Source organism: Rhyacophila brunnea, unplaced genomic scaffold (assembly GCF_057557595.1).
Source record: "Rhyacophila brunnea isolate RB1 unplaced genomic scaffold, BYU_Rbru_1.0 scaffold_13, whole genome shotgun sequence".
Lineage (NCBI taxonomy): Eukaryota > Metazoa > Arthropoda > Insecta > Trichoptera > Rhyacophilidae > Rhyacophila > Rhyacophila brunnea.
This window is the reverse complement of record NW_028232785.1, coordinates 26209185-26234672: the sequence shown is the minus strand read 5'-3', so window position 1 is coordinate 26234672 and position 25488 is coordinate 26209185. Positions and strand designations below refer to the sequence as shown.

At 36.3% G+C, this 25488-nt stretch overlaps 3 protein-coding genes across 11 annotated transcripts in view; 1 reads left to right on the top strand and 2 right to left on the bottom strand.

Annotated features, from left to right (window-relative positions):
* Positions 1–25488, bottom strand: part of LOC147077092 (uncharacterized) — a 132698-nt gene that overhangs the window by 60587 nt on the left and 46623 nt on the right. The window lies entirely within an intron of this gene.
* Positions 1–25488, bottom strand: part of PAPLA1 (Phosphatidic Acid Phospholipase A1) — a 186096-nt gene that overhangs the window by 114686 nt on the left and 45922 nt on the right. The gene's annotated exons all lie outside the window — the stretch shown is intronic.
* The window catches only part of LOC147077094 (uncharacterized), an 85468-nt gene that overhangs the window by 21772 nt on the left and 38208 nt on the right, over positions 1–25488 (top strand). For 2 of the 5 annotated variants that reach the window (XM_085940714.1, XM_085940713.1), the window contains exons 2-8: positions 2721–4564; positions 8631–8731; positions 10941–11087; positions 11676–12065; positions 15469–15598; positions 18363–18486; positions 20042–20157. In XM_085940714.1, the coding sequence (XP_085796840.1) occupies positions 2770–4564; positions 8631–8731; positions 10941–11087; positions 11676–12065; positions 15469–15598; positions 18363–18486; positions 20042–20157 (2803 nt within the window). In that variant the 5' untranslated portion in view covers positions 2721–2769. Of the gene's footprint in view, positions 1–2554; positions 4565–8630; positions 8732–10940; positions 11088–11675; positions 12066–15468; positions 15599–18362; positions 18487–20041; positions 20158–25488 lie in introns of all 5 variants that reach the window. The other 3 variants (XM_085940712.1, XM_085940711.1, XM_085940710.1) reach the window with 3 other exon arrangements.

Here is a 25488-nt window from a genome sequence, read left to right as displayed (position 1 = left end):
CTACAACATGTGGAGATGTCTTTACTAGGTTATGTTAGTTTAGGTTAGGTTTAATCTAATTGGAACAATACTATTTGCAAACTATCGCCGCATTTTGTAAGATACGTACAAATGTATTCCACGGTGAAATGTTCAACGAAGAACTCGTCATTTGATAAAATGTTATACGATCTCGAAAGAAGTGTCCCGCGATGAACTGCATACGTACAACTTACATGTTACCTCAATGTAGATATTGTAACCGTGGCAAACATCTCCACTCACTCAGATCTGGTTCCGCAGAATACCATTTTTTTTTTTGGGAAATACTGTTTTTGAGCATCGCACTGCCCTTTGCCTTAGCGATAGGTAGGGGGGCCATGTAACTAATACACACGCAATTAGCACGATTTCGTTTCGTAATGTGATGCAAACGCCCGGCATGAAGCACGCTCGAAGAAAACAATCTCGAAATAATTTGAACACCAATTATTAGACATTTAAAAATGGACATATTACTTTTTTAACATCGCTGTAACAACGCCGTTACAAGGCATAATGCAGTTTTTTACAACTCTATAAATACGTACCAAAGAAACATTAGGTCAGTACTTCTCAAACCTTTATTGATTACGGTAACCGGACAAAACAGAACATGACAAAATAGAAAATGACAAACAGAACAGCCAGGGGAAAAATGAAACATTAATTTTTGTGGAATCTATTTAGGTTAGGTCATTATTTCGTTGTACCTAGTCACCCAATCATTTTGAACATATTATTTATTGATTAAGATGAGATATCCTAAGCTTGCCGGCAAAGTCCCGTTTATTTGAGGCTTTCAAGCGATTAGGAATGCAGAAATTAGGTATATAATTTGATTTATTATGGCGTATTGAAAATCTGTGCCATTAAAAATCGATCAACATAATAGAGATAGGACAATTTCAATATTAAATTTACATTTTTCCTGAAAAGTCATAGTTATATTTGTCGTTGTTCTGTTTTGTCCATTAATATACTACTAGATGAGGAGTTCCCATACAAGTGTCATTTTAAAAATGTACCACAAAAGAAGATATTACGAATAAAGACCGTTAACATGGATTCCCGAATTTCACCCGTATTGCCCTGGCTGTAAAACTAAATTTTCGTTCCTGGAATAGTGACCCTAAGGGTGTCTGCAACCCAAAGCTTGCAAGCTACCAAAAATTCATGTCTGAGCGGACAGAGCAAGTCGTCATGCGCTGACTATTAGTTAGAGTAAGATGCAAGCTAGATCGGGCTTACTCATAATTATTGCCAGGTCGTTTTCGAGACAAATATTAAGTGAGCTTATATCGAGTTAAGTCCGCTGATATTAAAACAGTGAGTTTTAACATTGGCCGAGTCGCTGAAAATCGGGCGTCATTTCAAGAAGCATAATATGATTCATCCAGTAGTATATCAATGGTTTTGTCACTGTTCTGTTTTGTCACTGTTCTGTTTTGTCACTGTTCTGTTTTGTCACTATTCTGTTTTGTAATGTTCTGTTTTGTCATGGATCCATTGATTACGTTGTGTTTTCGGCAACGGAAATCCTTACCAAGTAAGTAAGGTAAAATTTTCCGGACACGGTATAAAAGTCCAATCGACATCTATATTTGAGTGACAGTGCATTGTTTCGTACGTTTTGACGTTAACGTTACGAAATTTGGCGCGGGTCATTATTATGCCTCCATAATGATTTGATTGTAGTGTCAATAACCACTCTGTTTGCTTTTTCGACTATTACCCACAACGTGTGAATGAAAAGTCGCATATGACAATTATATGCATTAGAAATTGCAATAAATCCGTCAGACATGTTGGGAAAGCCTTATATGATACTATAATATACTACAAATAATTACAAGATAAAAAGAACTTTTTATATACAACGTTTTTAAATTTTCTGTTGAATTATTATGCTCAACATGCTGAAATATGTACTTGATATGAAGTAAATAAAAAAAACAAACAAACAAATATAGAATACTGAAATGTCATTTTGATTTCCATAGTAACTCACGTATATATTAATAATTTAGTGACTAGGACCACCCCCTTAGCAACCAATAATAGTCTTTTACTTTTTACGGATTTTCGTACAGTTGTACGGTTGAGTACAATTCTTGCAGTCGATTTTAACTAACTTCCCGACTAGCTAGACATTTGAAACTTTTAGAACATGTCAGAACACGATGCCAATGCATACTTTTAATACTTTTAGCCATCTTTAAGCAGAATTGAATTCATTTTCAGTTAATTCTGTTTTGTATGGAAAGTTATTTCAGAAAAATCCGTAAAAAGTAAAAGACTATTATTGGTTGCTAAGGGGGTGCTCCTACCAAATAAATTATTAATATATACGTGCGTTACTATGGAAATCAAAATGACATTTCAGCATTCTATATTTGTTTGTTTGTTTGTTTTTATTTACTTCATATCAAGTACAAGTTTGAGCATATTGAGCATAATAATTCAACAGAAAATTTAACAACGTTGTAATATAAAAAGTTCTTTTTATCTTGTAATTATTTTTAAATTTATTCAGAATTTTAGAAAATAAGAAAAATACGACGAAATTTATCACTGCATCCGGACATTTTTACCCGAATAAAATTCTTTCGTATTAAACATAATAGTTTGTTAAATAATAAAAAAAATATAAAAATAAACAATTGTGCTAAAATTTATCAATACACTTGATACTTATACAGTAGACAGCGGAAGCAAATATCTGCACAGTGTTGAAAAGTTAAGTAACAAATGTTACAAAAAACTCGATACAAAATGGGCCCAGCGCACGCGACAATATTGCTATGTATCAGTGTTACTCTGTGTCGCCTTTCGGACGCGAAAGAATTCGAGGACACCAGACCGAAGCTGCGAGATGACTTCATCAGCGAGAGATTCCACGACGGCATCAAAGCCATCGTAGCTGACCCAGCTGTCAGAACGGCAGCGACCGAAGCACTTCTTAAGAGACATCCAGTGATCAATGAAGATGTTAGTAATGTTAGAAGATTAAAAGAAGGAGAAGATTCTTTCGATGACGTCGATGGATACGGAAGCGACAGTGAAGATATGATGAAAGACACAGAAGAAATAAAACAAAAAGAAGAATTTGTAGATGATATACACAGAAGAAAAACGGGTGAAGCAAATGCTAAAGTGTTTAATAGGAGTGTTGAAAAAATTACAATGGAAGATAGAAGTAAATCTGAAGATGTTATTAAAATCGTTCCAAAAGATGGTAAATTCTTCGCTGTTGACGATTCGCAACCCAGCGACGGAGAAAACGGAAGAAACTCTAAAATTAAAGGCGCCGGCGCGCCTTTCTTTATTGCTGACGATGGAAAATCGATTAAACTGCCAAAGAGTGACGTAATTTATAATACAGAGACCGGAGATATTGTTATACGAAACAGAAACAGTGACCGGTCGACGATTGAAGACGTCTTGGAGACCAAGTCTTCGAATGTACGCCCTGAGAGTGCAGGACCGCACGATTCGTCAAAGGTTGTTTCTGCCTCGGACGATGATACTAAACCCAAAACTCCTTTGGTTTATACAGTGCCAATAATTGAAAATGTTAAGTCACATCCGAGCGGTGAAGAAAGGGCAAACGTAGATTCTGACGTTACAAGGGTTTCAAGTTTCCATAAGAAAACAGACGTAAACAATGTGATGACAGGAAAAATCAATGTAATTTCAGATGAAGGTAAAACTGATTTGGAGTACACTACTTTGAAAGACGATGGTGAAATTATTGAAGCGAATATGAGGACCAGCGAAGAAGTAACGATAAATCCGTTCGATATTGGAAAGATAATTTCGAATGAAAAGGCAAGGAACGGTAAGAAGTCAATGGATAGAAGTGAGGAAGAAGAAATAGCACCCGCAAAAGAAGCAGTAGAAAAATCAGATTCAGTGGAAAATAAAGATACAATCAAAACAAGTACAGAGACAACTCAAATCAATGAAGACGAACCAGTTTACAAGTTTCCTATAACAACTGAAAAACCAAAAACGGTTAAAGAAACTCAACGATTTGAAGATGGTTTTAATGACAGTTATAAGCCAGAAGACGCTGGAAAAAGAATAGTATCCAACCCTTCTTTACGAGGAGGAAACTCAGATGAAAGCTCACTGTCGACGGCGTCAATGTCAGAGACTGACAACAGAGAACAAGGGCTGATGAAGAAGAATACGATCGACAAAAACCACGAAGAAGACTACGAGCAAAGACCTGAGAACTTCATAGCGATGCCAGCCAAAACGGATAGCGTCTTGGACAAGAATGCGGTGAAGCAGAATTCTTCTCCGGTCAGGGACATCTTTATTCCTGTAAAGAAGGAAGTGAAAATTCTGAACAGAGAAGAGGCGCTGGTGGCCGTGAGGGGCTATCTCGAGGACGCTTATTTGAGGCCGCCGATCGCCGTCGTCGTAGACTCGGAAGTCAGAAATCTGCAGAGCGTGGGGAAGACTTGGGAGGAAATGGAGAGACGCGGCGGGGACTTGAATGTTGGAGACATTGTGCTGTTGGCGTACGACCAAGATGGTAAGTAACTCCCGATTTCTTGTCTTTTAAAAACGTCGGTCCAAATATAAATATACACACTATGCACACCAGTGGCGAAGGGTGGAGGCAGACTGCGGAGATTCGACATAAATAGTGCACACAAAATTTTGTCAGTCATACTTATTTGTTTTTATTGAAATAAGAATACAATTTGAAGATGGTGATGGTTAGTTTTTAAAGTTTAATTAAATCCTTATCAAAAATATGTTGGATCTTAACAGTCTATCTCTACCCTTCGCCACTGGTCTGCATAGTGCCTGAAGATGCCTAAAGGAGAAACCAGATTCGCAAAAAGTAACTCTAATGAAATGGTATAAAATATAAAACAATTGGAATTTACATTAAAATTCCATCGAATGGACCCCCATTCGATAGTATCAATTTTATAAATAATAACCATATTAGGTGTCAGTGTGCATTTGCCATTAGTGAGTCTGTATAGTGCCTGAAGATGCCAAAAAGAGAAACCACGGTGATGTGCCACATGACATACCTAGTACAAAACTTAAATAGACAAGACAATTAAAAATCCTTAAAGTAGTCTATAGTATTTATTTTAGAAATAATAACTATGTTTTGTGCCAGTGTGCATTTGCCATTGGTGAGTCGATACAGTGTACAGTGCCTGAAGATGCCAACATGAGGTAAAACCTGATGAGCAAAAAATGACTGAATGAAATTGTACAAAAGTTTGTCATTCTCTAAGTGTGTATTTCCATTAGTATGTCCTCTCAACAGGCAGTCATCGCCACTATAATAAATAGGGTAACCGGACAAAGCAGAACATGACAAAACAGAACAGCCAGGGGAAAATGAAACATTAATTTTTGTGGAATCTATTTAGGTTAGGTTAGGTTAGGCTAGGTCATTATTTCGTTGTACTTAGTCACCCAATCATTTTGAACATATTATATTGATTAAGATGAGATATCCTAATCTTGCCGGCAACACTATATAATTTGATTTGTTATGGCGTATTGAAAATCTGTGCTATTAAAGAAAGAAGAGATAAGAGAGAATCAGATAATAGAGATAGGAGAATTTCAATATTAAATTTATATTTTTTCTGAAAGGTCATAGTTATATTTATCGTTGTTCTGTTTTGTCACTGTTCTGTTTTGTCATGGAACAAATAAATAGTAAGTAATGCATTTTAATCTTTGACTAAAACTCGTTTTCACCGTTCATTCAAGTTTATTTATAAAGCGGCGTCTACACAACAATATACGAGACAAAAGACCGGTCACAAAGTTATAAAGCACATTTCACACTTCGTTAACGCAAAGGTCGTCCGTTTTTCACATTATTTGTTTATAATTTTTGTTCTCCAAGCGAATGAAAACAATGACTTGATAAATTATTATTTTTTTCTTTCCAAACGACCGATTTGTTTGATGAATTCAAAATCGCATAGCGGGCATAATTATTTTTTATTGTCCCGTTTCGAGCGAATTTCTCACATTCGCTATGCATTTAAAAAAAATATCTTTTGAATGAATACGACCGATTTGCATTTTTTTCGCGAATAACAACAAAACGAATGGTGAAAAATATTAAAACAAAAAACATCATTGTTTATGACGTGTTCCTTACAAAGTATAATAATTGATGTATTGAGCCTTACGGATTTTTGAAAGTAAGTCTGAAACAATAATAATAACCAACGAACGTCAAGGGTACAGACGCGCATACCGTTGTCCGGAAACTTGTACGTATGCAGTTCGCCGTATCATTTATGGTAAAGCTTGATGAGTACAAAAAAATTGAAACAAAAACAACCGTAGAGTAAAAATAAAACAAACTACATAAAGCATTAAAATAATACTTAAACAAAAACAAACAGATGGCGTTGTACGTGGGTCTAGGACGATTTGGCGCCGGGACAACTGTACGCCACGCAATTCGAAAATAAATAGACGTTAGTTGCTTATAGGTACTTATTAAAAAAATTAAATATATAATATTATTATTTACATTCGAGTAAATTATTATTATTATGATTTAATAGTTGGTGAAAATTTAAATATGCAGACGTAAATAATGATTTATTAGTAGATAGAAATTATACATACGGCGTACAGGTAGATAATAAGCATCTATGTGGCTGAAACTTACCTGAAATAAATAAAAATATACATTAATACATAATTATAAAGATGAATAGATGGGGAGAGATAATTATTGCAGTTAGGTAGGTATTTATTGACAGCTTGGACTTTGTAGTTCTACTTGAGACATCTACCGACGAAACACGAGTCATAGAGTTTGCATTGTAAAGTGGTTCCATTTATTAGTCAACACCTACTTAAATTTATTTAAAAACAAAATAAACTGTATCAAGGCCTGGAAAAAAACGAACCATAAGTGCGAGCGAGAAAGCATTCAGTACGCGTCAGTAGCGAAGGGTGGAGGTAGGCTGTTAAGATCTTCCATAAATAGTGCACATTCAACTTTGTTAGTCATAGGTATTTATTTTTATTGAACTGAGACTACAATAATTTACAGATGGTGTTGGATAGTTTTTTTAAAATCAATTAAACCCTGCCTAAACCAAATCATAGTTTTGGTATATTTTGGGCGATACGACAAAATTGTGCACACTTTTTCATTTATACATATTTGTTTTTGTTGGATTAAGAATACATATTACAGATATTGTTGGTTCATTTGTTTAAATTCATTAAACCCCTTCAGATACGAAACTCTAATAGATATAAAATATTAGTCTATCTATAAAATATCCAAAGTTATGTATGATTCAATTGCATAATTTAAGATACTTTATAGATAGACCTTATTTTTTGACTAATATCTATTGTGGCACGGTTTTCGCAGGGTTTAATTGAATTAAAAAAAAAAACTAACCAACACCATCTGTAAATTGTAATCTTATTTCAAAGAAAACAAATACGTATGACTTATAAAGTTTAATGTGCGCTATTTATAGTGGATCTTAACAGTCTACCTCCACCCTTCGCCACTGGTACGCGTATATCTCCGCGAGTAAGATATAATATCTACAGCTAAATTAAATATTCTTTGGAAACGTCGCCGGTAAATATTGATTTGAATGACTAATTTATTTAAAAACTGCGAGCACGTGTTGCTGAAATTTATTGTTTTTGTGTTAAATATAAAGTTAGCGGTAATTATTGTTAGTTAGTTTAGTAGATACTATGTTTAACTATATTGTGTTTAAATTTGGTAGCCGTACTGAGAAGCAACTTGTTGGTATAACGTTTCATAGGTTAATAATAATAAAATTGAGGTTCTACTGTGCGTTGTACGCAAGAAACACGGCTTCATCTTGTCGAACAATACCCACTCTCTTTATATTATTACTCTGAGACTTGCATACTATCTTTAAAAGTGACGTACGTATGAAGTGTTAAACCAATGTATGTGACCAACGCTCACGAATGCGTGAGAAACATTTACTCTTAATAAGTACAAGAGAAACCCAAAAATCACTAGTACAGAAAGGGGCATGCATGTTGGGCACAACGCGGAAAGATCACAAAAGAAACTAATGGATAAGGAATTAGACGAGAGTACACGATGTTACAGACGATGGGTTGGACATGTCGCTCGGCTTATTATAACGCTAGGCTATTATAACAATTATTGTTACAATAAGTTAGCCGTCTAAACAGTCAAAACTGTCTATCTCGCCCTAAAAGTTAGCACAGCCAAGAGAAGTGCTGTTAAAACATAGCACTTATAGTAACAATTACTTATTGTAAAAATTATAATATTTCAACACAAAAATATGAAAAACTACGCTCGATAGCCGCCGATAGCAGTATTGTGTATATAATAGATGCGCAAGGGCACTAAACACCTTAAAACCCGATGTATCTACGTGGCAGCGAATAACTAGGGAGTGGAATGAGGTAGGGGAGGCTTTCATATAGCAGTGGATTGACCCCAACTGAAGACAATTGTTAGTTACTTATATAACTGAGCGAAATGATGTAGATATTTAATATAAACAATAATTGTTTCACTTTTTCACAATTGAAAAAATATTAAAAACAAATTTCAGGAATCACTTGGATGTCGCACCATAGATCGTCTGGTCAACAGCAGGGCCCCGAAGCCAGATCTTTTAAGAAGGCGTTGGAGAGCATCAAACCGGCATCAAAGGTAAATCTTAAATGGACATAGTTAGGTACCTATTTTCAATGTACTAACCTAAATAAAAACAAGAATTAAGTTAATATAGCACGGAGTACCTTTCTCAAAATGAGACACCTCCATAGTAATCTAGATCTTGACCTAGGTTTGAGACTGTGTATGGTTCACTGTTAGATTCTCTAAATCTTTTTCTATGTTATGGTGGATGGACGCTAAACAAGGACATGTCACCGAGGTGAAGCTTTCTATATGTGGCTGTATTCGTGACAATATTCGCTGCTGTGAAAGAAGCACCAGAAGAAGATGAATCTCTACTAGTTGGTACTGTTCAATAAGAAGATTTAGACACAAACCGGAAGGCGCTGTCGTCGACTAGATAGGAGGAGCTTGTCAGTTCACAGTTTGAACACGTAGCCAAGAAGATCTTGTTCGACAGTACCAGGAATGTAATCTATATGCTGTGCAAGTTTCGTCAATATTGGATCAGTAGTTTTTGAGTTAAGACCGATCGAATGGAAAAGGACAGACGGTCGAATTTTAATTAAACATACACGATATTATATGATTTTTCATCGACTAAATATAAAGGGCCGTCCACATGACGTCACATGATTTTGGCTATTTCTAACGCCCCCCCCCCCTATCGTGACATAACCTTTTACCACTCTGTCTATATTACGTCACATTTTTGACACCCCTTCATAACTTTAAAAACAGAAAACATGTTTTTATTTAAATGTTTATTCTTAAATTCCCGATTCCCAATATTGTGTTTCTGCTCCTTTTATATTTTTTGTAACGTCACATTTTCTGTGACCCTCCCCCCCCTTTCGTCACAAATCATCACATTATATCAGAACCCTCCCCCACTAGAGCTTGACGTCATATATGTACGGCCCCTAGGTTCATTCTATAGATATTCCTAGATTTTCTACTTTCGTATTGGGATACATAATCGTACCAATCGATTCATAAATTAAGTCATTCAAATTATTTTTATAGTCTTATCAAATGGATTCAATGGTAAACAATTCCTTCTTATTATTCAAACTTAGATGAAAATTATTTATCAATCAACTTGCCCGATAATATCCATAGCAATTAACTCATTCTTACCATCTGTCCATTCATTTAAATCCATTAGAAAAAATCATTCATTTATCTTTCCAATAGATACTATCAATCCATTTAAAAATCAACTCATTCCACTATCAATGATTTTGAATTAAACCATTCATGTTTATAATATCAATTTACAAAATAATCCATTGATAATTAATTAACCCATTCATAACTATCTCCATTCAACATGCAATTATTATAACCAATCGGCTTGTTCGATACTATCAATCCATTCATTATTTACTCATTTTATCTGATATTTTAAAATCAAACCTTCATTCACTATATATCATACAACTAATTCATTATACTATCGAACAATTCATTATATTTTCATTCCATTCAACAAACTTTACTCATTCGAACAACCAATATTGTACATATAATTCATAATATTTTAAACTCTACCTACATATTCTAGAAGGATGAGTATTGTAAATTCACGTCAAGGCTTCGATCTATTCTGCTAACGTGTTTCCGTTAATTATCATATTTTCTATGTGATAGTGTCATGTTGTCATTTTTTTTCATGTGTTGTCTCAGATTGCACTCACGGTGGCCGAGTTGGTTGACCAACCGCCTATAAAATCGTTTGATTCCGCGTTTGGATTTTAAATACCATGTTATTTTTCAATAAACATATTTCATTCAGTGGCAAATGCCTGACAACTACCTTCGTATCAAGGCTGTTAATATAACATACACTGTGTAGTGGTCCGTATTCTCCACTTAGGAACGAAAATGTTTATTCAATCATTATTACTGCTTCGTCGTATCAGTCTAAACTCTAAACTGCCAGAACACAGGGTAGGCACAATGCCTTGCCAATTTCCTTGACACATCGCCATATTTCTTATCTAAAACCTGCAGCGAATGCTTGAAAGGGTCAGCCAGTGACGGAATCTACGCAGCTGTGCCACTAGGATGCACAATTTCGCGCTCTCGGACTGTATCTGGAGAAAATTCTCTTCGCGAGCTCTACGTTTCATTTGTGTACCCTCTTAAAAGAATTGACGTCTTCGACAAAACATTTACATACTCAAAACAAAATGTGTTAAATTACATGATATTATAATCGTGTTTTCTATTATTCCAGCGGTTGATAGGCAGTGACCCCGCGGGGCCTCTGACGAGAGCTGCAAGACTGTTGCCATACGACAGTGCGGTGTTCCTGTTCTCAGATGGATCGTCACCGGTTCCACCACCACGACTGGTCAAGCTATTCCTGTCGAAGAGGATTAAGGTATCAAGGCGTATATAATTCAACCATTTCTTCAAGTCTTTAGATCTTATAAATCCATACAATTTGATGAATTTTTAATTGACACAAACCCTACATCTTTTCAATATCAAGAGGTCGTCTGACTTACTAGACCATGATTCTTCGCCATTAAGAAGTTAAAATCCATATATGAAAAGAATATTCTGGAATTGCTATCAAACATTATAATAAGTACAAAACGTCCGAATTCTATTATAGTATAAAAAACGTTGGTTGGTAAATGGGATACAAATAATGTAGGTAAGTATTACTTAATACCAGTAGCGAAGGGTGGAGGTAGGCTGTTAAGATCCGCCTTCATTTTGCCGAAAAATAGGCGATCTCTATAGATCATTACTCTGAGTTTGTGCACCAGTTTGCTTGACCGCTTCTTAGTATCATCACGCACTTTTCACCAGTGCTACGAGAATGGATCGAAACCGTACCTTGTTTAGATCAAGTTAAATCTCAATTGTTAGGTATAACAATGTATCGGTGTTCAACCCTTGCATTAATTATTTATTATAAGGGTTACAATGCATACTAATATTTTGTCTCTTTATATTTCAGCTCTATTCAATATCATCTTCAAACATATGGGCGATGGAAGCAGCCGACGCATCGGGCGGTGCATCCGTCTCTCTGAACCCAAAGCCCCTAATACAAAATCCACAGCAACCGCAGCAAAACTACCAAGACCAGAACGGCCAAAGTCAAAAATACAACGGTCAGACATTCCAGAGCGAAGTTCTGGACCAGACGGTTCAGGAGAAGCAGCGAAATCAGCAGATTTACCACGGAGCCAACGAGCAGAATCTGTACCATGAACACCTGGACCACGGAAGCCAGAGAGATCTCCGGGAGACGAGTTATGAGAGACACCATCAGCGAGGACTTAGGGCGCTGCCGGCTACCATCGAAGACAACGACGAAGAAGAGGAACTTGATTTTGATGAAGAGGTAAGCATCTGTTTGCAAACGTTTGTTTGAAACTCGACGCATATCCAACAGTGGCGAAGGGTGGAGGTAGGCTTTTAAGATTCAATATAAATATTTCACCAAGCCATTATAAATAGTCAAAAAATATTCGTCATTAAACCATACGTAATTTTAGATATTTTATAGACAAAAGAATATATTTTATACATTATGGTTTGGTTTAGACAGGATTTATTTGATTTTAATAAACTAACCAGCATCATCTGCAATTTGCATTCTTAGTTCAAAGAAAACAAATAAGGATGACTGATAAAGTTTAGTGTCCACTACATCGTATCTTGACCAGGTTAACTCCATTCCATTGCCATTGATATCCACACCATCAAATTAAATGCAGTCTGAAAAGGCTGCATCGAAAAAAATCGAGCGAGCTTTAATCAAAACAACACAAGAAACTACAACATGTCCATTGTCTCCCTACTTGGCAACCCCCATACCAGGTAAATTCTGCTCCATGAGAGATCAAACATCTGATACGCTCTCGATTTCAGAGATAGACAACGTTAGCATGGTTTAATTATTAGTAAATAGCTTGCAAGTAATTTCACACTGTAGGTTCATTTGAAATAAGCTTCAACCATGTGCTCCGAGATTACACTTTGAGAAGAGAGCTTTGAAGGCTAACTTATTTAGGCTTACAGTATTAATGGATGCGCTTATAACTCAGCGAGACCCTGTCATATAAGTCTCAGATATTTAACAATAATTATTGTAAATTTATAATATACAAATGAAATGCAATGGGAAATGAATTTCAGGCAAAAAATGTCTGCATAGAAGAAAAGGTTTATCAATATATTTCACATGTAACCGAAAGGAAGAATACTTTTGCGAGCTTAGTCCGAACAACCTGTATGTATACTATGCAGGAGATAAATATATTTATAATGCAGAGTATTTTCGCATCTAAAATCAATATACATATAATATATTATGTTTGGTTTAGCAGGGCTTAATTAATTAAAAAAAAAAAGTAACGACACCATCTGTACATAATACTATGTATTAATTCAACGAAAATAAATAAGTGTGCACTATTTTTGTCGGATCGCCCACACTTAACTATTCTGACTTGGTGTAGGCAGGGTTTAATTGAGTTTTTTTCAAACTAACCAGCACCGTTTGCAATTTGTATCTATTATTAGTACAATAAAAACAAATACGTTCGACTGACAAAGTTTAGTGTGCATTTTTTATGTCGGATCTTATCAGCCTACTTCCGAACCTCGCCCTATTATTTTTTTATCATTAATACAGCAGTAAAATTGTATAAGTATTGGAGTGGATTTCAAAATGGCTCATTTGTTTAGATTTTATTTAGATGTTACAGTGAAACTAATAAATGCTAACAACCTGTTAAAACCCTAGTTAGAAGTATGAAATGTATGTATTAATAATTACAACATAAAAAGAACCTTTTATATACAACGTTTCTAAATTTTCTGTTGAATCATAATATAAACTTGAATTGACTAGCTTAAACGATCAAAAAAAATGTATTTGATAGAAATAATACTGAAATGTCATTTTGGCACTCATATTGATTTCCATAGTAACGCACGTATATATTAATAACTTAGTTGTTAAGACCCTAGCAACCAATAATAGTGGATTGGATTACGGATTTCTTCCGAAATAACTTTTCATACAAAACAGAATCAACTGAAAATAAATTCAATTCTACTTAAAGATGGCTAAAAGTATTAAAAAATGCATTGGCATCGTGTTCTGATATATTCTTAAAGTTTCAAATGTCTAGCTAGTCGGGAAGTTAGTTAAAAATCGATTGCAAGATTTGTACCGGACAAATAAGAATACGACCTAATAAAAACGTTGTAAAAAAATACAAATACTCGTTAAAAAGAATACCCTTAATTTTACCTGTAACATCATTTAGGAAACGCTACCGTAAAGCACCTAAAGCCTCAATTACATTGAGCTTCTTTACAAGCTGTTTGTTGGCGAATTTATAATCTGCCTGTAAAGTCGGCCAGTGTAATCATCGAACATGTTAGCTTGTTCGATGATTACACTGGGCGACTTTACAGGCAGATTATAAATTCGCCAACACACAGCTCGTAAAAAAGCTCAATGTAATTGAGGCTTTAGCGATAGGTAAGGGGTGCCGCCAAAGATCCTGGCCTGGGGACCGCTCCAGGATGTGGGGGCCATGTTCATGACACTCCATGCATCGGGCTATGTTTTATAGTTATGCATGCCTCTGCCACATGAGATTAACAAAGCTACCAATATTATTACATTTATTACAGATATTTATTCGTTTTTTTTTTTATTGTTTTATAAGATTCATTTCAATGTAATTGTTATCTGTATAATCATGCGACATCCTCTATAAACCAATAAACATAAAATATTATTATATTTACTTTAAAAACAGATCGGTTTGTATTATAACAAGGCATATTATCCGATTACTAAACACGATATTGCGTAGGTAGGTTATGAAGATCTGACATCAATAGTGCACACTAAACTTTGTCAGTCATACTTCTTCGTTTTCATTGAACTAAGAATACAAATTGCAGATGATGCTAATTCACTTAAACCCTGCCTAAAGCAAACAATGTATGATGGCCGCACGCCTTAAACGTCGGCCTATAGCGTCGTGGGTCCCAGGTTCGAATCCTGGGTCTGGCAAGTACACATATTGTTTTTTAATATGTGCATGAGTCAGAGTATGGACCTAGGGGCGGCAGGTTATATGAAAGTATGGTGAAGCAGGCTGGTATGGTGAGGCAGGCTGGTAATCAATTTGGGGCAAAATTTCCACGTTAACATTATAATATAATGTTAACGTGGAAATTTTGCCCCATAATATTATTATATGGGTACGTTATAATGACCGAAGTAAATCCTCCGTGATGCCCTGCATTTTTTTTTATCGCGTCGCTATTTCTCGTAAGTTGTTGGCCTGCTTCATTCAGTTGTATTATAAAGCCGATTCCTTGCCCCTCTTTTTATTTAATACCTCTACGGTATGGACCTAATAGGTTGAGTAAGTGGCAACATAACATCCATTTCTATTCATCATTTCAAATAAGCCTTCATTCTGTGGAGGCCCATAATTTGATATTATTAGGATCGGACATGGGCAAAAAAAACAATAAAAATAGAATAACATTTTCACATTTTAACAAAGTCCTCAGCCTACCTTCATTCTTCGCCACTGTTGTGACACCAAGGAGAGATAGACAATTTTAATATTTAAACATGCTGCCTCAGATTGTATCATACTAATGTGTGCCAAATTTCAGCTTTCTACGTTGTTTGTGGTGCTAAAGGTCTTTATATAATGCCCTAAAATATAAATGTTTTATAATAGACTCCGTAAATAATGTTTCAGCAAACCATCCTGCTGCGGAGTAACCTGACCGGCATCCAAACCCTGGCCATCCCGATCGACTCCAGCATCCGAAGCCTTATCATAACAGTCACCAAGAAGCCGAAACTGGCCACACTATACGGACCAAGAGGTGAAATATTAACATTATTAATGTGGGATTATTTTGAATGACTTTTAAGAGCGTGTTGCCGGTGCCGAGGCCTGCAACGGACTGCCTGAACCCGTGACGCAACAGTGTTTATTTTAATTGCTTGCAGTTATCCATAAAAAGCCATTATGCAATAGTCATATTATATATAGGTATAATATTCAATTTGATCATTTGGACTGAAGATGGGAAATCTCGTGTCCGGAAACTTGTACGTATGCAGTTCGCCGTATCACACTTCACCGTGAAATGTTGTATCGGAAATATATGACCGTATATTAAAGGCCGTCCAACCTCTTTGGGTCGTATAACACTGACATAAAATTCATGCCATAAAACACGGTTCTTGTCGGGTTACACTTTACAGGAAGCCAGCAGCAAACAAATTTTGAAAATAGCCGATATACTGGAATATTTGTTAGGTTAGGTTAGGTTAAGGTTTCGTTCTCGAATTCATGAATTTTGCCAAAATCAGCTATGAAAATTGAATTAATGTTCATATTGAATCTAATAAAATTGGCGAGCGTATAGTATACGGTCATCTCTTTCCGATAGAAAGCTCACGGCGAACTGTGCCACGGTGAAATATTTTACGTACAATTTACATGTAACCGGGAAATTTAATGGCCTAAAATAAACCATTATGTGCCACGTTTTGATAGAATAAAAAAATACGGATTAATTCGATGAGTTTGTAGATCTAGGATCGACAATTAGTGGAAAAGGCGGATGTGAAGCAGAAAGAAGAAGGCGCACACAAAATGCGATGACACGTCTTACTTATCAAGGTATATGGAAAGATTGAGGTATCTAAATTACCAAGAAAACGATGCTTTTGCAAACATTAGTGTTCTCCATATGTTTTATGATGTCGAGTTATGAACCCTGAGGTCAAGGGAGCAAAAGACAATTATTGATGACTTCTAAATTTGGCGTTGGCGCCGGATGCTTCGTATTTATTGGACAGAGCACAGGACGAACCTGTCAATTGTCCATAGAATATTATGCAATTTTTTGACATGTTATTCGGGTTGGGCCAGGTAACTGGGAGAGACAGAAGGTTTTGGATAGCCTCTAGGGCAGTGATGGTGATCCTGCGCGGTTACTGCTGGTTGCTGATAGAACTGGCCAGTGACTGATGCTTCGCATACGGCGATATTGAAACCAAATATTCTCATAACCTCAAACTGTCAAACCCATTTTCTTTCCTACTTCATTCTAAAAATTTTCCGTACCTAATATCTTTACGGGAATATTCTGGCAGCGTGTAATAATTATATTTAAAATTAAAAATCGGTTCGCCCATCTTTAAATTTTGACGTCTTGACTTGTTATTGCTTGTGTATTTCAGTTCAGTGCTACCAATTTTGGTAAGAAAATATGATTTTTCATCGAATCTACTGATATTGGTACCACTATTTAATGATTGAGCGGCAACTGAGAGACTGGGAGACTAGCATGTCGCGTCTCCTCGGTTTCAGTTTCGGGCGAATAGATCGACCAAGTGAAGAAGCTCACTGGGGACAACCTTCACTCTGCCCTGACAGTAACAGATAACTGTAAGGGGTGGAGAATCTTAGTTACCCAGAAGATAATACAGGGTGGTTACACTACTCAGATATAAGTGAACGACCAAGAAGAGACAGGGTTCGATCTTTACAATATAATTCAATATAAGTCATAGACGAATTGGTAATTTAAATGATAAGAACAGTCAATAAGTCACATAATAAGTAATGTGTCCAGAATAATCTTCAATGATGAAAAGTATGTCAGTAAACAGCTGAAGTGGCAATAGGCTGGCTAAGTATCAGAGACGAGGGATGGAGGAAAGCTGTTAAGTTTCGAAATAAAAAGTGCACACTAAACTTTATCAGTAATACCTACTTATTTGTTGTCATTGAACAAATAACATAATTTGCAGATGGTGCTTGTTAGTTTTTAAAATTCAAATGAAACCTCGCCTAAATGAAACCATAATAATTTAGGTATGCTATGGGCGATCCGACAAAAACAGTGCACACTTTTTCAGTCATACTTATTTGTTTTCGTTGAATAATACATATTACAGGTGTTGGTTAGTTTTTTTAAAATCATTAAACCCTGCCTAAACTAAACCATAATCGATGAAAAATATTGTTCTTTCTATAAAATAACAAAAATTATGTAAGTATGGTTTAATAGCATAATGTTAGATAGTTATTTTATGTTATATACGAATATTTGTTTACTAATATCTAATATGGCTTGGATTAGGCAGGGTTTAATTGAATTTTAAAAACTAACAAACACTACCTACACATTGTGGTCTTAAGTTCAATGAAAACAAATACGCTTGACTGACAAAGTTTAGTGTGCATTATATAAGTCGGATCTTAACAGACTACCTCCACCCTTCGCCACCTGTTAACATTCTTGTCGGTCATCATAAGCAAAGAAATAGGTATGTATAGGGTGACGATATTCATAGCTAAAGAACGCGTCGAATCGAACACTAATGCATGTGAGCAAAATGCATTTACGTGACAAAGCGTTAAAGTGCAGCGCGCATGAGTCGGATGCAATGTGTCTGTTACTTATATTTATGCGATCGCGCAACAACGACGAGTGCGTGAACCGGAAAGATACAACCTGTGCGTTACAGACAGACAGATAAACCAATACAAATATCTAACGTCATTATATGGATAATTCAAAGGCTTCCACTAACACATTTATTTATAAACAATTTATATAATTATTTCAGGTATAATCGTGGATCTCTTGGAGTCCACGACCTCCAGCGACGACGATTTGGACGGTCTGATCTACAGGCTGCCCATGGCGAAGGACAGGACTGACGAGGAAGAGACTTCCCAAGACTCGGAACCGTAAGTTATCAATAAATATGTCGGCCACCGTCAGCACTATCATCAATATCTACCATTACTCTCAACAGTTCTGTAGGGCTGCAGTCGTACCTATCACCGGAGGCTATGGCAGCATCCTATGCTATATTTGCCATTGGCAACAAGTTGAGGATTGTTCTGTAACCTTTGTCCTGTCAGAGGTACTACTGTAGTTTTCTGGTTTGCACACGTCTCGTGTCGTCCCCATTCGTTTCACCACGTCAATATTTTGTCACCCATGTCAAAAAATCGTTTGTCCATTAATTATTCAAATATTTTCTAATTGACATAGGTAGGTACAATTGTAAAAATATAAAAACTTTACAATACGAATTAATTGAAAAGTTATAAATTATTAATAGTTAGATAAATGTTTTAATTATAAATGCACGCATGGTGATAAGATATACCTATATACAGTGTCATATTATGTATGCATTTAATTCGTATATTTTTATTGACATGGCAAGGTATTCGCATATCGTATCAAAGTGGGGTCTGTTTACGAAAGTATATATCAACAATGTTGATAATAATAATATAATACACACACAACATAAAGTTTGATCCAGCACATGCACCTATTCTATACACAAGGCTGCTATCAGCGGCTATCGAGGGTAGTTTATCATATTTATGTATGTCAAAACTGTCTAAAAGTTAACAGCCAAGAAAAGTGCTTTTTGACAGTTCAGACGGTTAACTTATTGTAACAATTAACCGTCTCAAAACATAAATATGATAAACTACCCTCGATAGCCGCCGATAGCAGCCTCGTGTATTGAATAGATCCGCTAAAAGTATCCACAGAGTAGGGTGTTATCCACTTGCATAAGCTATTAGGTCCATTCTCTGGATTCATCCACACACTGGGAAAATAACATGTGAACTTGTCATATCTGAGATTTGAACCGCGACTTTGCAATCCCACACGTCGTGGACATAATTATAATAGGAACCATTTAATACTGCCAGCCTTTCGTATTTGTATATATTATAATCGAGTCAACGAGTCAGAAATAAGTCATATATATACCAAGTCCAATCCTAATGAGACCATATGGGGCTCCACAGAGTGGAGATATGTATTAACAGATTTTGTGTTTTTACGAGAAATGGATGTTAGCCACTTGCTCAACCTATTAGGTCCATACTCTGACTGAAACACAAATTGAAAAACAATGTGTATTTGCCAGACCTAGGATTCGAACCTGGGACCCACGACGTTATAGGACTATAGGCCAACGCTCAAGCCTCTCGGCCATCGTGGGCGTTTTAAATAAGTAAACCGATATTAAAAAATATGAATTTAATTTGTGGTCTACAGGTGACAGTAATTTGTACTATGGGTACTGCAGACTCGTTCATTGTGCTCGGCATTTCGAAAGTTCTTTGCCAGTTGGAAACCAACAACAATACCAGCGCTTGCAAGTCTTTCTAAAGGACTTATCAATTCACCGAAATCATAGTTTTAATAAATCCGTTTTCACAGTTTAGTAAAATAAATGTGTCATAAGTGTTATTCTTGTCGTTTCAGTTACCAAGGCATCTGGAAACTGACTGTGAAGACGAACACGTCGGACGCTTACGACGTCAGGGTGAAGGCGGAGACCAGCGTCAGGGTCATGGCGAAACTCGTGCGGACCACACACGGTAGGTGAAAAGTTACATACCAACAAACAACACGATCCTCGCAGGATTCCAGATCGAATGACAACAATTGACGTGACATTGCAAATTCAATTTAATCACGGGATTGAAGGCGTCTGTCGGATGCATCAGACGCTGCACCTAGCGAAGAGGCAGGACGTTAAATATTATTTGCGAGCAGTGACGTCCCTTGGGAAACTGCCGTTCTTAATTAACGCTTTCGCTGCTGAAGAGATAATGAGATTTTAATTGCCCCCTTTAAAATGCACGTTAATTACATCGATCGGCCGCCTGGTCATTACGCGCCGTGTGCGTCTTCCGCGTCCAAAGTATTAAGCAGACATAGAATGCGGTCCACTTTCATTTTAAATTACAGTATGAAAATTCATTAAGAATTAAATAATTACAAGATAAAAAGAATTTTTTATAGGTATACCACTTTTTAAATTTTCTGTTGAATCATATAAACTTAACAATTCTATGTATTAATAATTTAGGACAAATAAGGCAATTCTTAACAAATCATTTTTTTGCTATTTTACAACAAACAAACAAATACAGAATACTGAAATGTCATTTTGATTTCCATAGTAACGCACGTATACATTAATAATTTAGTTGCTAGGACCAACCCCTTAGCAACCGATAATAGTGGATTGGATAACGGATTTCTTCCGAAATAACTTTTCATACAAAACAGAATTAACTGAAAATGAATTCAATTCTACTTAAAGATATACTAAAAGTATTAAAAGAATACATTGGCATCGTGTTCTAATATATTCTAAAAGTTTAAAATGTCTAGCTACTCGGGAAGTTAGTTAAAAATCGATTGCAAGATTTGTACTGGATAAACAACCACCGGACAAACAAGAATACGAGCTGAGAAAAACGTGGTAAAAATGATTCATCTTAACCAGACACATACACAAAAATTTTGACATTGATGTGCCTACCTACACACCATCTACTGAGAGTTAGAAACTTTTCATTTTAGAGTTATATGGCTTTGACACGTTTGGAGACACCATTGAGAAAAATTAGCCCGTGCGATGAAATGTCTTTACAGTATTATGTATTGCAATGGATATTACAATAGTTATTATTTTTAAACTAATAATATGTCGACACTTTCATTGCTTCATTGGAAAACTGCCAATGCTATCAAAAGTTGAAAAGGCGCCGACAAGTTTGGAGGCCCCGTCGTGAATTTTTAAAATTGAAATGTCAGAATTTCATAACGAAGCGATCGCATCGTTCGCTTCATGGAAAACCACCACTGCTCTCAAAAGTAGTAATGGTCGTATATATTCCTTACCCTTATTTCACACTATACGGTTTTAACAGTACGGAAAAAAACGAACGGTAAAAATTGAAATCGGCAACACACTATACGGTTTATGCACGGTTTTTTTCCGTCACAAGCTCAGTTTGTGGTTGAGGATTGTGCTGTTTGTGCGATTTATAACCATCTAATGTGAAAGCGTGCATTAGTAAAGTTCACGTACACAACTGAGTCATCGGTGGCCGTCCGGGCATACAGTTTAATGGACGGCTACGTTAAAGTTCCCACCACCACCCGTCATATATGCACAGTAGTGGATATTCATGGCCGCTTTCTATGACACTTTAAACGTGTCTGAAAGAAGTGATTTTAAGTGCTCATTCCGTCCCGAGACGGAGCCGCACGGGACTTATGCTGCAACCATGCACCGTAGTGCTTATAAAAGAAAGTTAAGAAAGATTTTTTTTGTTTTTTTGGAATGGCTCTGCTGTCCGCTGACGTCAAACCCTTTGTGTACCCGCATACTGAGTGTCACGAATTGAAATGGATGAGTCTACAAAAGAGTCGGGACTATCGCGCTCCCCATACGACGCTGCAAATTTTTCGAATGCCGCAAAGTTGGCCTTGGTTGCTATCAGATCTCCATGACCAATTGGGCCCGTGTGAGGACGGACCCTGGCAAACAGCTCCGCTCGTTCGATTTCCATAAGCGGGCAATCTCAGAGGATGTGTTCAACATCTTGGTGGTCATGCCGCCGTACGGCACTGTTTCGGTTTTTAACCGTCGCCGTGTAACGCGAAAAGGGCCATGCTCTTCTTCACGCGACTGAAAGAATGTCGCCGTTCGATTTTTTGCCGTACGGTTAAAACCTTATAATGTGAAAGGAGCGTTATTTATGTTGTTTTGCTGACATCCATTTTTCGTAAAATAAAAACCTGTTAATCTGCATAGGCCCACAATACTTATAATCTTATTAGGATCGAACATGGTCGGGAAAAAATTGTAATCCTTAGGCGTAAAACCCACTTAACGGAGCGAGTGGGGCTCAAGTGGCGTGTAAATCATCGAAAATACAACGTAATCAAATACGCCAGCGCACACTGGATTTGACGACGCTTTGTGCCCGACTGCCCCATGAGTCACCGTTGTGTGGCTTTTCAGCCGGACGAATTAACGAAAATACAACGTAGTCCATGAACACGGCGAACAAAATCACGCTCTGACAGCGTTGTCGATAGATGGGCGAGAAGCCATTATTTAATAACAGAGAACTCATTGTTTAGTTATTGCGTAATTACAAGCCCCGAGAAATAATATAATATTTTTATTGCTTTGTTATGAGAGACGCTGATAATAATAATTATTTTGTGCTTCTTGGGCCCCTTATTACATAGGTGAAGGGTAATGCGCGGGTGGGAGGGGGCCTACTCAGTAGTGAGCGCACCGAACGCTTTTTTGGTGGGCTTTATGCCTTATGGTGCCGCGGTGGAAACTTTGAAAACCTCATCAGTATCGAATGATGATCTCCCGCATCGATGATTAATTGATGACTCTATCCAACATATATATAAACTACGCAATAATAGCTCAGAACAGTCTATATTATACGCAGGTAATAAAAATAATGACGGCATACCGTAAAGACGTTTTGTAAATATGAGGAAATTATTTTAATTAGATACTTTGTATCAGGTGTGGGAAAAACATTATTATAAATAAATACGTAAATAAGTAGATATATAATTAAGTATCCAGTGATGTACTGCACTGTCATGAAATACGAATGATTACTGCCTACCAGTGGCGAGGTGTGGAGGTAGGCTGTTATGATTCGACATAAATAGTGCAACACTAAACTTTGTCAGTCATACTTATTTATTTTCAGTGAACTAAGAATACAATTTAAAGATGGATTACGGGAGTAGTACAGTAACTGTTCCGATTAGAGTCAGTCAGTCAACGTTTAGATCAAGGCCTGAACAAAAACGATGCATGAGTGCGAGTGAGAAAGTATTCGGCACCCTTATAATCTCTGCGACATGCGCTAAAGTAAGATAAAAGGTCTACATATCATATGTTTGAGTTAGTTTCCAAAAGTATCGCCGACAAATCGTGGTGAATCGCTTCACGTAGCGTCGTAGCTCGTGTTGCTAAATTGCTATTTTTTGAGTTAAACATAAAGTCAGTGGTAAATATTTTTAGTTAATTAAGTAGGAAAGATGGTTCTGTGTGTTGTATTAAAATATGGTAACCGTACTGATAAGCAAGAAGATGATACATGTAAGTTGATACATGTTCGTGATAATTTATTTGTATATTATTATATATTTTAATATCAGTGACCTAGTGTTTCTTTAAAATAACTTAAATTATGGATATCTTTACCTAATGGTTGCATTTTGACCGCTTAAAAATACTATATAACGTAAAAAATAGAAAATTATATTTTAATTCTGAGCGTCTAGTGCGAGCACTTTGGGCGAGCACTACCGAAATGGTCTATGGTCTCGAACATTTGTAGACGAATGCGTTCGCTCGCCCACAAACCAAACGCATGGCACGCAGCTTCATTTAGCAATGCAACGGGTGGCGTCTAGATGTATATATATAGTCTATGGTTTAGATTCATTCCTTCGCACGTATGGCGGCGGGGTGTAGAATACAACGTAGAAAAAAGCGCGGAAACAAAACCAACTATATTATATTAACTATATTATTTTAATTTCAACTATATTATATTCTTACAATATCTGGTAGTTATGTATCAAGAGGCGAAAGGTGGAAGTAAGCCGTCAAGATCCGACATAAATAGTCCACGCTAAACGTCTACAATATAAATGTCCCTAGATAAAATGTTGCCCCTAGGCGGCGCCAAAATGCCGCCTCATTTTTTTATGCATTATTTTTATCATACTTCATGAGTCCAATGTCTAAGAAATGTGTTGTATGGATACATTACTAACATAATAGTAGACTAGTTATTCACAAATCTGCACGTGTCGTTTCTGGTCACCAAAGACGTTGAAGGGCAACGGAAGTCAACTAGATATCGGGGTGAGATGATTTTTTTAATGGAAAGATATTTTCGTTATTACTAAGTTTAGGTAGGTAGCTATTTATATATATATTTCAAATGATTTTCCACGATTTGCCGCCCTTCGAGTAACTGCCGCCCCCAAGCGACGCTCAATCTGCCTACCCCCACGGGACGTCACTGACCATAACAGTTTTGGTATGGCCTATGGGCGATACGACAAAAATAGTGCACACTTTTTTAGTCATACTTATTTGTTTTCATTGTAATAAGAATACATATTAGAGGTGGAGTGGCTATATTATAAAAAAATCATTAAACCCTGACTTAACTAAACGATAATCGATAAATAAATCTAAAATTATGTATGTTATAATGGCATAATTTTAAATATTTTATAGATAAACGAATATTTATTGACAATTATAAACTATGGCTTGGATCAAACAGAGTTTTATTGAATTTTAAAAACGAACAAACACTATAATATAGTACGCATTGTTCAATGAACACAAATACGAATGACCGACAAAGTTTAGTAGGTATGCACTATTTTTGTCGGATATTAACAGCCTTTCTCCACCCTTCGCCACTGCTGCCTACCTGCGACAATAAATATATTAAACATAATGCACTACAGTGTTGTCATTGACAACATATTTATTTAATTATAAATATAATGCATGCATCGATGAAATAAAATAATATTGTAAATTAATTGAATTTTAAAAACTAAACAACACCATCCGTATATTGTTAGTTTAGTGTAGACTATTTTTGTCAGATCTCCACGGCATACTTCCACCCTTACCCACTGACAGATACCTACCAGATAATGTTAGAAAGCAATAGGTTAGTAAAAGTAATAATTAAGTTGAAATAAAAAAAAAGTTAGCGGTTTTGTATCCGCGCTTTTTTCAACGTTGTCTTCTACACCCCGCCGCCATACCTATGAACGAATCAGTGGCGAAGGGTGGAGGTTGGCTGTTAAGATCCGCCATACATAGTGCACAC